This window comes from Vanellus vanellus (genome assembly GCF_965231255.1).
Source record: "Vanellus vanellus genome assembly, chromosome: 2".
Classification (NCBI taxonomy): Eukaryota; Metazoa; Chordata; class Aves; order Charadriiformes; family Charadriidae; genus Vanellus; species Vanellus vanellus.
The window spans coordinates 140,424,485-140,440,475 of record NC_138906.1 but is presented as its reverse complement, the minus strand read 5'-3'; the positions used below and the strand labels follow the sequence as shown (position 1 = coordinate 140,440,475).

Below are 15,991 nucleotides of genomic sequence, written 5' to 3'. Positions count from 1 at the left end.
CCCGAAAGTCAAGCAGAATGGGCACCGCTGCCCAGTTCCCTTTGGAATTTTTGGAACCGGCCGTAGAAAGATTCAGCTTTTACAGGCGGGGGCCATACGAATGAAAGGTTTCCCAAAACCCGCTCGCAATTTTTTTATTATTATTTTTTTTTTTTAATAAAAACCCACCCTGTGTTTTAGGGACTGTCCCAGCCGCGCTTTGGCACCGTGGCGGTTCACTCGGCGGCGGCCAGCGGTGAACAGAGCAACAGCTGGAACTGCGGCACTGCTCCCGTAACGATCTCAATCAGCAGCAGACTGGAGTTAATATCACTTTTGGATCCAATAGCGTTTCAGGTATTTTGTATTCTTAGCATTTTGACGTTTTAAAAATATTTTATAAAAAACATCTTCAACGGGTCACGATGAAGGGGACGCACCCACCAACACCTAATGCACAAATACACAGTTTTTCTTATTTTGTTACTACAAAAAAGCGTTTTAGGCACGAATTTTAATTAGGTGTAACTGTGAACTATATAAAAACGCACGCTGCCGTCTAAATAAAGACACTGAAGCTATGCTGGTTAAGTAAAGCGCGAGAACTGCGTGCTATTACACAATAACGAGCTTGCACTTGAAGGCTGCAAAAATTTCGGTCTCAAAACTTTTTTATTTTTGCTTTTCCGCACGTTACTGCTCAAAGGGCAGCGGCTGGTCAAGACCGTATTATCATCAGGCGTCTTACATGCAACTTTACGCTGCGCCCGTCGCCCTTCCCCCCCCCCCCACCCCCCCCGCGCGGGGCCGGGGCCGAGGCGGGCGCAGCGCCCCCTGCCGGCCGCGCGGGGCCCCGCCGCCCCGATGGCAGCGCTGGCGGCGGATTGGAGGCCGCCTCGGCGCGCGGCTGTGACGTCGGCGGTCGGGGCCGCCGCTTGGCCGCCACCGCCATGGGGAAGAGCCGGTCGCGGGCGGCGAAGGCGGCGAGTGTCTTCTCCATCGCCCGCAGCGGCGCCGTCAAGGCCAAGGCCAAGGGCAAAGCGCGGCCCGTCACCTCCGGGCTGAAGCAGGTGAGTGGGGCGGGGGGAGGAGGGTTGCCCGGCGGGAGGGAGGGCCTCAGCCCGTAGGCCCCACGCGGGTCTTCGGCCGGGCCGGTGCGGACTTGCCTCCTCTCGGGCCTCCTCTGCGGGGCGGGAGAAGCGCTCGTCAGTGACTGACTGGAGCGGTTTTATGGGCAGAATTCTTCTGGGCAGGACATTGCGAAGTACGCAATTTTTGCACCTGAAAATTCGGTTTATATGTTGATGTCATCGTCTTCAAAAAGAGAAGCACGAAGCGTTTATTTGACTGATCTCTTTACAAGGGCATGTAGTGATAGGACGACGGGTAATGGCTTCAAACTGGAAGAGGGGAGATCTAGATGAGATATCAGGAAGAAATTCTTTACTGTGAGGGTCATGAGACACTGGAACGGGTTGCTCAGGGAAGCTGTGGAAGCTCCATCCCTGGAGGTGTTCAGTTCGAGGCTGGATGGGGCCCTGAGCAACCTGATCTAGTGGGAGGTGTCCCTGCCCCTGGCAGGGGGGCTGGAACTCGGTGATCTTCAAGGTCCCTTCCAACATAAACCATTCTATCATTCTGTGATCTCCTGCAAGCATCTGCCACATAAGACTTCAAGCTGTTCTGCTTGAGGGGGGCTCATTTAGAAAGTACGTGGTAGCATCTCTGTGTGTCCTGGGGAACAAGCTGCAAAAGACGTCAGTTGTTTAATGAGCTTACATTTACTAGGCAACACTTGCAGCATCACTGATGGTGTATTTCAGGGTACAGTTTGAGAAAATGGCTTGATCCAAACCACCAGGTACAGCTGCTGCAAGGGCAGGTCCTGCTCCTTTCCGTCGTGTTCCCAACCCCAGCCCCCCTTACCAGGCTCCAGGCTCTGTTCCCACAGCTCGCCTTGATGCTGGCTCAGGAACTCATCGCATACTAGGTGATTCAACTTGCTAAATCAGCAGCAAAAGCAATTAAAAATGCATTTTGCGCTTCTGGGTTGATGAGTTGAACAAATTTAATTATGAACGAGTGCAAAGAGAAACATTTTTGGGGGGGAAGTACCAGGAAGGATGGAGCCTTTTCTGATCCAGAAGCTGTTTATTTGTCTCAGCCGTCAAGTAAAACCATGTCAGTGAGATGCAGTGAACAGGTCTAAGAGCACACACTGCCATATGTTTTACTCTTTAATTCCTCTTTTCCCCCTTCTAACACCCTAGATGGGCTGGGATGCTCTGCAGACCCTTCTGTGAGCTGATTTAATGCACTAAAGCAATGAAAAAGTAAAGAAGCAAAAGTAATATTCTGCCATTTTCAGATCTGGACAGCACCACAGCCCAGAGGAGGAAGAGATTGGGTTGTGTGGCAGGGAGCAATGGAGGGGAAGAGGGGTAGGGGTGACCTAAGCAAGAGTTTTCCTCTTGGTAGCAACAAGTCATTATATGGTATCTTATTCTTAAACCCTGCCTCCAGCCTGAGCTGTGTGATCTGCTGAGAGTTCAGCAGGTCCCTCTAGAAGGTCATCTGATAATAAAAGTAGAAAGTTAGTGGCGTATTGTTCCCACTAGATTTAGTTGCAGTCTCCTGGGCAAATAGAGTTAAATAGCAGCTCTAAGAAAAGGCCCTTTCAGGTTTTCTCCTAGAAGCTAAAGCCACTTGACAAGTTCATTGGGTAGACAGACAGGAACATAACAAACTTTGGAAATAAACAGGGAGGCCCAAAACAATTTCATATTGCTGGCGTCACATCTCCACTTAGTCTAGAGGGTTCTGTATAATAAAAGGAGAAACAGGTTTAAAAACATATTCAGTAGCTTATTAGGAGTAAAATTTTATTCTGTGTGTTTGAAGCTGTATTCTTTAATTCATTAAGCCTTTGGGGATTTACTTATCATTAAGCAGTATAGGAAAATGCTCAGAAAAAATTGTTAAAATGGGTTTATTCTTTAATAGATAAAAACCCATTATAACTATTCAAACAACTTTTGATACAGATACACATGCTAGCTACAGAGCCTCTTTCTACAGAGGAGTCCTGCCAGAGTAGCTGTGGATATCAGGTATTAAAACTGACTGGATCCTTTCAGCACCCCTGTGAAGCTGGAAAATGGTAACAAGCCCCAGTGAGAAACCTAAGTCTTTGTAAATTGCATTGTCCACAATCCCATCCGTTCTGATTTGAGCTAGGAGCTGAGTCTGTGTTTCTGGAGTCACGGACTGGCTCTGGAGTTTCAGGGTATTATGAATTAAACTACTAATCTGAATAGGCTTGTTTTATCAGCCTCTTGCCACCGTTTTCTTACTGCTGGTTCTCTTGGTCACTCAGAATAAGTGGAATTATTGTTAATGTACACATGCTTTGAAACTATGGAAGCTTTGAAAGCAAAATGAATACGTGTAACAGTTCACGGTTTGCTTCTGCTTATGTAAATTGCTGAAAGGTGAATTACAGGGGTTGCCTTTGGAATAGCAGTAGGTATCCTGAAATTTGGGGTTGCCTGAAGAAGTACAAGTGTGCTTCTGGAACATTTGCAATGTAATAAGCTATTATCTGGCTACAATCCTGTTCCGAATGTGGTGCTTCAGAAGCAACAGGTGCTAGGGCTGAGATCAGCTGAATTTTAATTTACTGCAGTGATGAAAGAGTTGATGGCCCCATGCATCCACCCTGCTCCTCTACAACAGATTATTGTCCCGAGAGCACAGCGCATGTCCCTATCTTAGCTCTTCCCCTTCAAAATCATTGCTGAAATAACTTATGAAGGCGGACTTAGGCTAGTAAGTGAGGTTGAGGTATCTAGGGACCAAATACACATCCTGGTCTGCTCCAGCCATAGAATTTTCTTTAAATACCATAGCAAAATCTGATAGACAACTTTGGCCAGACCTACGGTATGAACAAGTAGGAATGCAAAGTGTGATGCTGAAAGGCAAACTACTGGAAGAAATTCAAAATGGTAAGATCATTTACAAATCGAGGAAGGAGCCCTTCCTAGAATCCCACTCCAGCTAAGAGGAGCTGAGGGTGGCATAGCAGGACCTGTCTGCAGCCTGGCTTTTGTTTTCTGTGTATTCTGTTTCTGGATCACTATGGGCTCCCTTTCCAACAGAACAAGTTTAACTGCTTTCATAATTTTCAATTCATTAGAACATTAGTAGTACATGACTATTTGATATAATTAACAGAGAAACTCAAGTCTAGAAACATATCTACTAAAAAACAATTTTTGAAGATATGCATATAACACTGGCTATGTAATAGTTGTACAGAAATGGTGCAATTTCACATGCCAGTGGAATTTCAGTTAAAAATACCAATGTGTGTATGTTTTTTTCTCTTCCAGATAAACATTAGAAATGCTGAGAAGGTCAGCACAATAAATAAAGCATTTGCTGAAGTTCAGAAAGAAGTACAGCAGCTATCAAAAGGCACTGCAGCAGAACCTCAGAAGACTCATCAGGTAATTTCCCTTTGTAAAAATCTGAGGAGGTAAACGAAAGGAAAATGAATGTTCAAAGCATTATATTCTGGCTCTAAGACTGCAGGCAATTCATGAAGTTTCTTTAAAGCTGTAAAGCCAGCTTTATTAATTTTAGTTGTGTGGTAATGTTGAAATCTGGTTAGCATATTCAAGTGCTATATAACTACTAAAGAAGGGGGTGGACAGCCAAGCCGGTGCGTGCTTCCAAAACGTATCTTTAAATTACGTTCTAGCTGTTTTTTAATTTTTTTTAAAGTTAATTCCAGCTCCAGACCCTTGATTTAAGACTTATGCTCAACATGAATAGACACAGAAGGCAAGGATGAACCTTGCTGTTCCCTACCTGAAGCATCTAATAGTCCTTTGAACCAAACAGCTCGGCCTCTTTCTGCTCCTGATTCCTAAGACTTTGTATTCCCTCATGCACCATCTGAAACAGCAATTTCTGTACTATAGCTCTTGCCTGTAGCACTTAAGGTTCAAGACACGGTTTCACTCATCTTCCTTTGTCTAGTTTATTAAACAGGGCTACATGCAATCTTGAGCAAGAAATAATTCACAGAATTTAATTGCAGACAAGCTCCTCCATATAAACTCCTTATGCTGACCCTTCCTGATGTACTGGGCATGGTTTGGGGGAGAGAGAAAGTAGTGGGCCAGGACAAGAGACAGATAAATCCATCCTGGCTGTGAGGGGAAGTGGAGGGAGTTGGGAGAAGTGGACATGAGTTGAGTTTTATTTACTGTGCCTGGGGTGATCAAGTTTCTGTATGGCTGGCAGCAACAGAACGAGTGTCAAATACCTTAAGGAGAGGCTGAGGGAAAACATGAAATGTTATGTTATGTTACTGGCAGACGCTTTGTCTGTCTTCTGCAGCATAAAGTATTGGCTGCTTACCTGTCAAGTTTAGTGAAACCTGGAATCCCCCAAATTATCAGATTATGACTGCAAAATAGCCTAAATTAAATATACTAAGACAAACTAATCTTCTAGACAACAGTTATTTATTAGGGTGTTTTTTTTCAAGCAGAGTAAAAAGATACTGCTTTCTACTTTAAACTGTAACTCATTTTTTTCAGGTTTCCACACACCTGGAAGAGGAACCAGCAAACGTAGATGCTGCCACAAGTCTATTATCTCAGTTGTAACGCATAATGGACAAGAAAAGGATTGCAAGAAATGAAGATCAAAAGTACTGATGGCTTTGTTTGTACAATTTTATTAAAAAAATCTTGTTAATATACAAGTATTGGCACACTTTAATACAAACTACAAACAGACCTTTCCTATCATCTAGGAAAGTGGAATGTCAGAAGTCAGTGTGAGAAACTTAAAGTGCTAAAACAGAAGGCACTTCACAAAATTGGTTCACTGAAACAATTTAGCATAACTCAAGTTGATATCCTTCACTTTTCGGCTTGGCAGTGAAAGCTTCAAAATTGATTGGAAGGTTAAAACAAATAGAAAGCTTCTTGGCAGTAAAGCTTCAAAGAAAATGCTGTTAACTGTGAGCAAGAAGCCTAATCATTTTTTAAAAAGTGATGAAAAGGCTATAAAACATTTTCACTTTTCTCACTAAAGAAAACTCCAAATAGATTACACAGAGGACACTCAGGTGAAAAAAGTGCCAGAATTTTTGATAAAAGCCCTTTTTTCTGGTTGTTGAATTTGTTTTGTGAAGTAGTTAAAGGAAGCAAAAGGAAATATACTCCCAGAGTCAGTGAACTAAGAAGTTATACATTCATTATTCAAATACTTAGGTTATGAAGAAGTCTAGAATGTTATAGTTAGAGGTAGATAAGTAGTCCGGTTGACACAATATCTAATAATTTAGTATCTGCACATCAAAGAGATCACAGACTCCTTCATTATCATCCAGGTTAAAGTTGTAGTCATCTCCGGGAGTAGGAGAGAGTCGTAAGAGAGGAAAAACTGTAAAGCAGGAATAGTTTAGTTTAAATTAAAACACTTCTGGAATATCAGTCCTATCTCATAATCCAGTATGTTTGTCATCACAAGTAATGTTAGTCTTAAAATAGTCTTGATAATCTGACAAGCATGCAAGAATACATACTCTGAATACCTGTATTGCCTTCCAACTAAGGCAGTAAGTGGCGTGTCTATGTTTTTTGCTTAGTATTTTAAGTGAATTTGCTGGAATGGAGTGATAGCTGTGGAATATGGACTTAATTTCTCCTGCAGCAAAGGAGCTCCTGAGCAGCTTTTGAAACTTTCATCAGAAAGCCATCATTTGTATTCCTTTGTCCTGTTACAGTATTGTGTATATCAGCGTTCGAGTATCATTTTAAGTAAGGAAGTTACCATTTATTGCTATTTTAGATGAATGGAAGCTAGCAGTTTCTTTGTGTACTGTATTTCAAGCATGGACTTGAAGTCATCTTTGGGGAGGGAACACAAGAAGAGAAACCTCAGCCCTCATGCTGCACCTCAGGAACACTAACCTAGTGCAGATGAGCTGGGCATGCTGTACCTACTCTAAAAGTGGAGACAATTTCCATCTTAGCCACGTATCGGCACATTCACATAATCCCATCTTGCCCCACGGATCTTATAATTACATGTTTTTTCTGGATAAGCCCTGAGGTTGTCTGCTTGAAGGGCAGATATTGGCAGAGGCTGCTTACAGCAGCATATTTACAGGGCAAGAGGAACACCAGCAGCTGAGTTCACCTCTCTGCCTGGCACCTTAGCAAGAGAGAGCAGAGAGGCAGGGAGCATGTGAACTTCCTGGCTGTGGTTCAGTTCTACGCTCAGGGCCACCAAGGTGCAAGAGTAGAAATGGGTGACGTTTGTCTATTATGTTAGCTGGCCATGTATTTGTCTGCATGCAGGCATGTAAATATGTTCTGAAATGTTTACTCAAAGCTCCTCCAGGAAGCCCGAGGCAGAACAGAATTAAACCAGTTTGTTTTTTTTTTTTTGTTTGTTTTTTTTAAGGCAGCACTCTAGTCATCAGCCTGTTCTTTCTTTGTACCTGAATTAAGGACTGGTGGGTTACTCATGCATGTAAGTGCTTGCTGGATTAAGGCTTTCATATTTTGATTGTTAAATAACACTGTTGCAGGGAATGGAAAGGGGAGAAAAGACAAGAATGACAAAGATAGAGGAGGCAGTACAGGGAAAGAAGTAGTTTCATACTGACTCTTGGCATTGGATGTAGCAGACACCTACCAAGAGTGCTCTTCACACAAAACCCACGCTACTACTTAAGATTATTAGAAAAGTAATGATGCTAAATACTTACCGTCAGAAGACATGAGTTCATCAATAATATCCCCACTGATATTTCCTGTGAAAGACAGGAGCATGTGTTTATGGAAGTCAACACATATTCTCTGCTTTAAAACAATGAATTGCAAAGTACAGTATGGTTAACGCACAATGTTGGAGCTGCGGACATAGCATGCCATGGATATGTAAAGTATATCCATCTTTGTATCCCTCAGTTTTTCCCTGATGCATTTCTCCCACTGATCCCATATAACCCTAGAGCCATGTACAATATGAAGCTTATTTGGTGGCAGAGAAAAGTACTTTGCTTAAAATGAGTTTGCTCCTCAGAGCTGGCTCAGTGGCTTCGTCAGGAGATGAATATCATTTCCTCTGTGGGGAAGATGCTCGTCTTTCCCTCTGTGTAACTCATCAGTAGCTTGGTCACAAAGATCAGAAAACTAATAAAAACATTTAAACAGTAATTGCTTCTTCCTACCTGTGGGCTCCTCCATCTTTGCTATGTCGAATGAGTTTGGCTTGAGAATACAGTTAACGTCCAGGGGCAGGAAGCCCTGGTAGTCATTTGAGCTAGCTGTAGCTTGGGCGACATCTCCTGAAAGGCTGGGGTACAGCACCGACTCTGCAAGGCTGGAGTAAGGACCTGCTGGGGTTGCCCCCTCCTGCTGCATGCCACCGTCTACAGAGATGGAAAGGCACGTTATAGTCTGTTACAGTAAAAAGGAATACAAAAAGTCTGAACACAGGTTTGTCTTTCGAGGAGAAGACAGCCAACGCCTGGGATGAGGCGAGAGGAGTCTCCCCCTTCAGAAGTCACAGGCACAATTTATTCAGGACCCTGCAGAAATGCAGTCTGTAACACTGACAGCATTTTCTTAAGTCTTTTCATATTACCCTACTATTATTACGAAAAAAATACCTGATATTCAGGCAGTCTCTCACTGTGGCTATGTGGAAGAAGGTAAGTGACTTTGTGGCACAAAAGCTGGAACTGGTGCCTGTATTATCTGTCTCATTAAAAGGTACGTGTTCAAACCATATACTGCTTCAGAGGTGGGCAATTTCATTCCATACTGCATTCTGGAGAAGCACCTCAGAATTATTAACAGGATCACATCCAAAACCTGTTCCGTATAAGATGATAAGCTACAAGGGAAGAATCTGTTTCACCAGATAGAAGAGGAAGAGGCTTCTCTGTAACCTCCCACAAGCTGTTAGTAAGCCCTTGGGGATAGTTTCTTAACTGACAGCTGCTGCGCTGTGCAAATTCTTAATCTTTCCTTTATCTACCACATTTTCTAACAGTTTCTTCTTTCCTTCCAGTTCCCTTCCTCCCTCACCCATCTGAGGTAGGAAAAACCCTGGTCCCACCTGACGGCGTGTCCGCAACGGATGTTTGCGGTAACTCTTGTCCTTGGTTCAGGTCATGTTGCTCTGGTGGATTTTGAGGAGCTTGTGCAGGCTTACGGGGAGTTGCTGGAGCCACAGGTTGAGTTGGGGGCTGTGCAAGGTCATCGGGCGGAGGAACTGGAAACACCATGGGCTTGGAGGAGTTTGATTCTTTATTTATAAGCAGCACGTGGATAGGTCCTGAACTACTTTTAAGATTGATCTGGTATTTCTTCTGTCCGTTCTGTCCCTGTAAAGGTGGTATATTATGAAAGTTACCATTCCCTTGAGAACTTGTAACTTTACAAAATGTAACAGTAACTGCATAAAGTTATTTCCTGCAGAAAGTAATGAAGTTTGAACAGAATTCTCAAGATAAATACAGCGCTCTTCTAGTTAGATCACTAGGAAGAGCTGAGAATTGGCACAAACTTATCAAATCATACTCAGAAAAAAAAAAATTAAAACTAATACATGTGATCTAATAAAAAAAAAAAACCCAAACCAACAACAGATTACAAACCTGTAATGTATTTACCTGACCAGAACACAATTACAGAAGGAACAAATATACAATTCTTCAAAGTGCTGAACTAAATCTTGAGTTCAAGTTACATGAGACTTATAGCAGGGCTACATCTTATCAGTAACAGCAATGATAAATAATCATTTCTGTACATTTAAATCTCTTCCTTTTAAAGGGAACTTCAGAATGATCCTGGTTGGGACCAAGCATCCTAAAACAGCTGAATATCTCACCTGGACTGAGTGAACACAGGACCATGAGTTAGCAGAACTTCTTAGCTCATTTGCCAGGCCTTCTTTTGGCAAGTTATTTAAGCGATACAGCTAGGACTGGCTTCCTCTAGCACAGTCTCAATGAGACCGCTGACTCTGCAGTGGCTAATTCAGCAAACAGGTTTTCAGCAAGTATGTTCCAGAAAACATAAGGATGAGAAAAGTGGGAAAGGACCCTCGAGGGAGGGGAGCCAAAACAAAACCATCCAATTTGAGGTTGGTGATGAAGACTCAGATCAGCTGTTTTAATACTTGACAAAAAGCCAAAAACACCCTAACATCACAGCTGTTAACTTTGGTCCCACAAAGAACCTTACCATTTCCTGAACTGTTTTCAGCAGAGACGGACAAATAGTATCCCTGGGATCGGCTTCAAGGTTCGAGCTTTGGATGCTCTCATGATATTAGACTGTGCTTAGCCTCACTAAAAATAGGTTGTGAAACTTCTCAGGTGAATTTCACCCTTCTACAAGCATAGTGGCTATCATGCTTCATACAACACTCTCTCCCAACTATGTAAGCCCTATTTAAAACAGAGTACTGCAACAAAAAAAATTAAAGATGGACAGAGGTAAGTAATTTGGCCGCCTACTTTAACCCTGCCTGTTTAAGCCTTGTGGCTGAAGCGAGACAGCAGTCTATGTTTCTCTACCCAGTCTAGTACTGTGTTATTAAACACAAACTAAATCTAAACTACAGCTAAATCTAAAAGGCTTTTTCATAACAGATCCGGTTTAGCAATACAATATAGAGAAATTTGACACATAAAAATTGCTGCTAACAAGTTCTCAAGGGTATTCATGACAATTATGCTTAATTTGAAAAGCTGCAACATTTAATAGCAAGAGAGAAGAGAGGTCAAACCCACTATTATATTTTGTTTTTAATAGAGGACAGAGTTACAATTAGTCTGTCCAGGTACCCAAACACACTTTTTGCTACCTGTACCCTCCATCCTCAACTGACAGCGTCTAAATTTTTAACAATTTCCCCCCCCACACACATGGCTAGAGAGAAACGCTCTGCTCTAAGGTAGCTCTTTTCCACTGTCCCTCTAGAACACTCAGGTAAACAAGAAACCAGTACATACCATTTCGGGTATAGGTACTTCTAACTGTGTACCACAAGGTGCTTGAATTGCTAGAAGTGTGTCTCCTGGTTAAATAGCAATTTTTAAGAAAGTGTTAAGTGTGCATATTTTTCTTAAGCCTTGCATGGTATCCACTCAAGTGAGATATGGCAATTCTCTAAGGCCACTTAAAATACTGGGTAATTCTAGCATAAATAAACTTGTGGTGGGACTTGCATAGTCTCTATAAGATCCAGTATATTGCATAACATAAATCACGGAATTCCAATACTTAGACCATAGTTGCAAGAACCTTTTCTTGTAGCAATGCAGTATTTACCACTTCCTTTACCTGTTTGTTGCTGTCCCCAGATCTCCTAGTTGTATACACAACGTGAGGTGAAAGTATTTATTTAACTAGTTTCTTTTTCTGGTCCAGCTCACTTTATGGCTTTGAAAAACGGTGGTAGTACAGAGAGATTTAACAGGAGAAGGAAGAAAAGGTCTTTACGATCATCTTCAGTGCCAGCACTTCCCAGTGTCTTGGCTCACAGCTTCTGCAGCACACACAACTGGGATGTAACAGCTGACTATCAAACTCACCTGTGGATTAGGTGGACTAAAATGTATCGGTTAAAGTCAGGAGATCACAATTACATCAACAGGGCTGGCACAACCTGCCTTACACTGCAGGTCACTCTGCTACCTGCACATCATTTCCTTTTTTGTCTGTAACTTGGAATAATGCTTTTCCTTCTCTACCTCCTAAGAGACACTTAACATGAAGTACTACGTGGCAGGCGTACTAGGTGCCTCCACACTTTGTAACGACTCTCTTTAGTAACAGTTAATTTCTGCTGAACTCTGCACTCGTTGCCTAATTTTGCACTTTATTCAAAAACAAACACAACCTTCCTTGTGGCAAAGAAGAGATGGTTTTGAGCCTAGCTGTAGTCTGAACAACAATTTTCCCTTGGCTACCCCCAGGACCAGGAAAGGATGTCAAAGGAAGCAACTTGTGCCAGCAATTCTTGGCAATTTCTTCAGACCTCCTGTACAGAAGGAATCCTTTTGATTTAGTACCAATGCCCCATCTTTGAACTTTAGCTGGCCTCATTTATATAGCACCATCAGGAGTGACTGCCTGCAGCTGCCACCAGAAAATGTTAGGAAATTTGGACCTGCTGGGTCTTCCTGGTGGGTTGGACCAACATGCCTGAGGCAATCTGCTGCAAAATATGAATACAGAAAGAGACATCCAAAAACAGTACTCTGAAAACAGCTGAGCTCCCATTCCATACAAGCTGTAACTACAACTAGAAAATGTAAGAACTCGCTAGCCATGAACATCAGGAGAAGCATCTACCTACTACTGATCATTATTGAATACTTCTAAATTGAAAATACTTACAGGAAAAAAGCAGGTTAGTTAGCAATTTAGTTTTCAAGAGGAAGACCAGGAAATCCCTCACTTTAAGAAATACAGCCGAGCAGCAACTTACCATTGAAGCAGTTGCAGATATCTTCATGGGTGACATATGAAAATGTAATTTACGTCAAGGAACGTTTTTCTTAAAGCAATATGAAACTGGTATTTGTTGCCCTTTAAAAGAAGTTTGTCCAAACTGATCCTAAACTATCAACTTATTGCTGTTACTCAGAGATGCAATCAAGGCATGATTTTTGGCTTTCAGAAGGGCTAGTTAAAAATAGCAGAGTTCTGCCTTTTAAAGAAAAAAAATAATCTATTTTTGTGAAGAAAATACAAAAAGAAAAAAGTTGCATAGCTTGAATGAGAAGAGATTATTCTAAAAAAGGAGAGCATGTAAAATCTTGTTTTGAAGAATACCACTTACCTCACTAACTTGACACTATAGAATTCAAGTGCGTATCAGAACTTCCCAAAATCACACAGAAGTACTGCCAGAGGCGACTTGAGAGTTCATCTGCCACCCCATTCCCCTGCCTCAAGGTAGGATCAACTGTTAAGACATTCCAGACAGGTGTTTGCCTTTCCTCTTCTGGAAAACCACCAGAGATGGATACTCCACAGCCTCCCTGGGGGGTCAATTCCAGTGCCAGCTCTCCCAAAGGAAAGTTTCTCCTAACATCTAACTTCAATCTCCTTTCTGCAAAATCCATTTTACTGGAGCAGCTTCTGTAGAGCAACTGCAAGCAATTTTTAAGTACTTATCACTGGTACTATATATAGTTAAGAAGGGCACTTTTCTGCTCCAAATCTCAGGTGTCTATTTTGCTCAGTATCTTGCAAGCCAGCTGAACATGCGGTTACAAGGAACGTAGCAGGAACTCTGCTCACAGAGTATTTACACATAGGATATTTTTCCATTTCTAAACCCAACAAGTTTCAGGACGTTGTCAACTCGATTTATCTTTGGGTGATAGCTTAATCTTTTCAAGAGAGGGAAACAACACAAAAAAAGATTCATGTAAAGCACTGCTAAGAAACTATAGATTTAAGTGCTGGAAAGCAATATAATTTAATTTAAAATAAGACATCAGGATTATAACATGGACTCAAAAATTACTGCCATATATATGTGTGCGTGCTAAGTTATTTTCAAATTACCAATCATACAGTTACAGAGGTTAAAAAGTTATGTAAATAAGATTTATATTTTATTTCTTTTGGAATCACAACCAGAAAAAAATATTTGCCTTTCCTTGCTTCTGTATAAAATCACAGAATGGTATTGATAAGTATTGATAAGATCCCTCCTCGGTCGTCTTTTCTCTAGATTAAAAAGACCCAAGTGTCTCAGCCTTTCCTCATAAGAAAGATGCTCCAATCCCCTAATCATCTTTGTAGCCCTTTGCTGGACCCTCTCCATCAGATTCCTGTCCTTCTTTAACTGGGGAGCCCAGAACTGGACACAGTACTCCAGATCCGGCCTTACCAGGGCAGAGTAGAGGGGGAGAATGACCTCCCTCGACCTGCTGGTCACACTCTTCTTGATGCCCCCCAGGATGCCATTGGCCTTCTTGGCCACGAGGACACATTGCTGGCTCACGGTCATCCTGTTGTCCATCAGGACTACATCATGCTTTACCCATCACCTACACTTTAACTGTTGATTTAATTCTAGTTCCAAGATGCACACAATTCATTTAAAAGGATATTGGTGGTTTGTAGAATCATCCATCACATTCTTGATACTTTGCTGAAGCCACAGTTTCTGCTGATCCAATTCCTTTTCTTTCAGCTCTAGATCTTCAATTTCAGCTTCCAGATACCTCAGCCTGTCTATAACTTCTTTTGTATTGCAGCCAGCACCTACTCCTCTTAAAAAGGCATAAGTGTTCATGAAACCACAAGAAATGAAAATCTGAAGCAAACACGCAAAGATAATTTCTTAAGACTACTTTCAACATTTTGAAAATCTACTAATATTCAATAAGAAGGAAATGAGCGCTTACCCTCCCAGCAGCGTTTTAACAAAAAAAATGAAAATTCTTAACTTCAAATCAAATTTTAAAATCCCCTTTACCTATTTTCTTCTGGAATGTTGCTTTTTCTGCATTGGAGCTGGTTTGCAGGCCCTTTCTCCTTCCCCTCTGACTCTTAGCTTGAGCTTTCACCTCCAGTGACCCAAGAGAAAATAGGCACGGACTACAGGAGGGTAGGCAGGTGGAGACACCGTGTCCCAATACCCTTCCCAGATTCATCTAGAGTAAATTTTTCAACTACAAGTGCTAGTTATAAAGTAGCAGTACAAGTTTTCTGAGTTTCTCTCCTGTATGCTTTAAACTTGATTTTATGTATCAAAGACACAAGTTAAAGGGAAGACAGATAAAGTTCATTTGCAACTTTACTGTGATTCTGAAATACCACATTGCTCACTGATGAGCAAAACATTGCAGTGTTGTATCTAGTCAGAAGAAGTGGAAAGAGGCAATTTGTACTGTGAAATTGTGAAGCATGTGAAAATTTGCAGAATTGAGAAGGCTTACTTCCACTGAATGCTGTTTTTTGACTTCTTCTCAATGAGATCAATCCCCTCCAAAACGTTGGTGATATCATAGATCCTTCTCTTCTGCCTCACAGCAAGGGTATCAGCAGCCTGTCGAGAGAAGAACAACGAGTATCAGCAACTTGCATGCTGAGAGCAAAAGCCAGTTAAGCCATTCCCTTCGAAAAAGGCCAAATAATGTCACTCCGGAGGGAGAAGCTTCAAGAGCCAGAAGCTCCACTGTGAATTCGAAAGTTCTGCACCTGCACATAGCGCCACAAAGCGTCAGCTCCTTGCAGACCATCAGGGCCACCCTCATCGGAGAGGAGGGTTCACACGTGCTGCAAGGACCATGTCTGGTATTTGGAGCGTGGGCTATTCAACGGCACAGAGGAGGTTGCAGTGGTCTTTTTAGAAGGTAGGAAAAGGTAGGGGAGGCAGACAGCAACACCCTGCAGTACTGGAACAAGCCTCTGAAGCCAACAACGTCTTCAATTCATCATCCCCGCCACTGACACTCGAGGTATTGCAGTCTTTGTGAAGATTAAACTGTGCCAGGATACGAAACAACAGGTCTGTAATTTCACAGGGTGGCTGAAGGAGAGCCACAGTACTTCAAGCCAGCATCGCCCTCTAAGGCTTCCCTGCGCGAATCCACCTCACAGCGTACCTGTGCTCGCTCAGTCTGTCACGCCGAGTACCAAGAGCAACTTCACAGACACCAGGACCCTGGTACGGCTTACATGGATGCTTGCTGCCGCCACACTGTCACTTTTACATTACAGCTAGCTTGGCCCTGTGTCTGAGTGCTGTCACAGCTCGTCACGCAAAGCAAAGCGGAGCGTCAGCCGTACAGTCAGAAGTAACAGCCTGCTTCACGCCGTAATTTTCTCCGTGGTGACTTTTATGTACCTGATGCAGAGACTTAAGATAAAATTAGCAAACTTGAGCTAGTCATGCCTTCCACACCCTCATCTCTTTGATGCGGTAAAGCAGCTCA

General features: G+C 42.4%; 2 protein-coding genes across 2 annotated transcripts; one reads left to right on the top strand and one right to left on the bottom strand.

The window, feature by feature from the left end:
- The first annotated feature begins 864 nt into the window (after positions 1 to 864).
- RBIS (ribosomal biogenesis factor) lies at positions 865 to 5,764 on the top strand. Its single transcript, XM_082499628.1, has 3 exons — positions 865 to 1,049; positions 4,374 to 4,490; positions 5,592 to 5,764. Exons 1-3 carry the CDS (start codon positions 930 to 932, stop codon positions 5,658 to 5,660), a joined length of 306 nt encoding a protein of 101 aa, XP_082355754.1. The 5' UTR covers positions 865 to 929; the 3' UTR covers positions 5,661 to 5,764.
- On the bottom strand, positions 5,716 to 14,317 carry E2F5 (E2F transcription factor 5). Its single transcript, XM_082499627.1, has 7 exons — positions 14,162 to 14,317; positions 12,523 to 12,566; positions 11,042 to 11,106; positions 9,136 to 9,403; positions 8,243 to 8,443; positions 7,778 to 7,822; positions 5,716 to 6,444 (listed from the first exon to the last, which is right to left on the bottom strand). Exons 1-7 carry the CDS (start codon positions 14,182 to 14,184, stop codon positions 6,335 to 6,337), a joined length of 756 nt encoding a protein of 251 aa, XP_082355753.1. The 5' UTR covers positions 14,185 to 14,317; the 3' UTR covers positions 5,716 to 6,334.
- Positions 14,318 to 15,991: the final 1,674 nt, after the last annotated feature.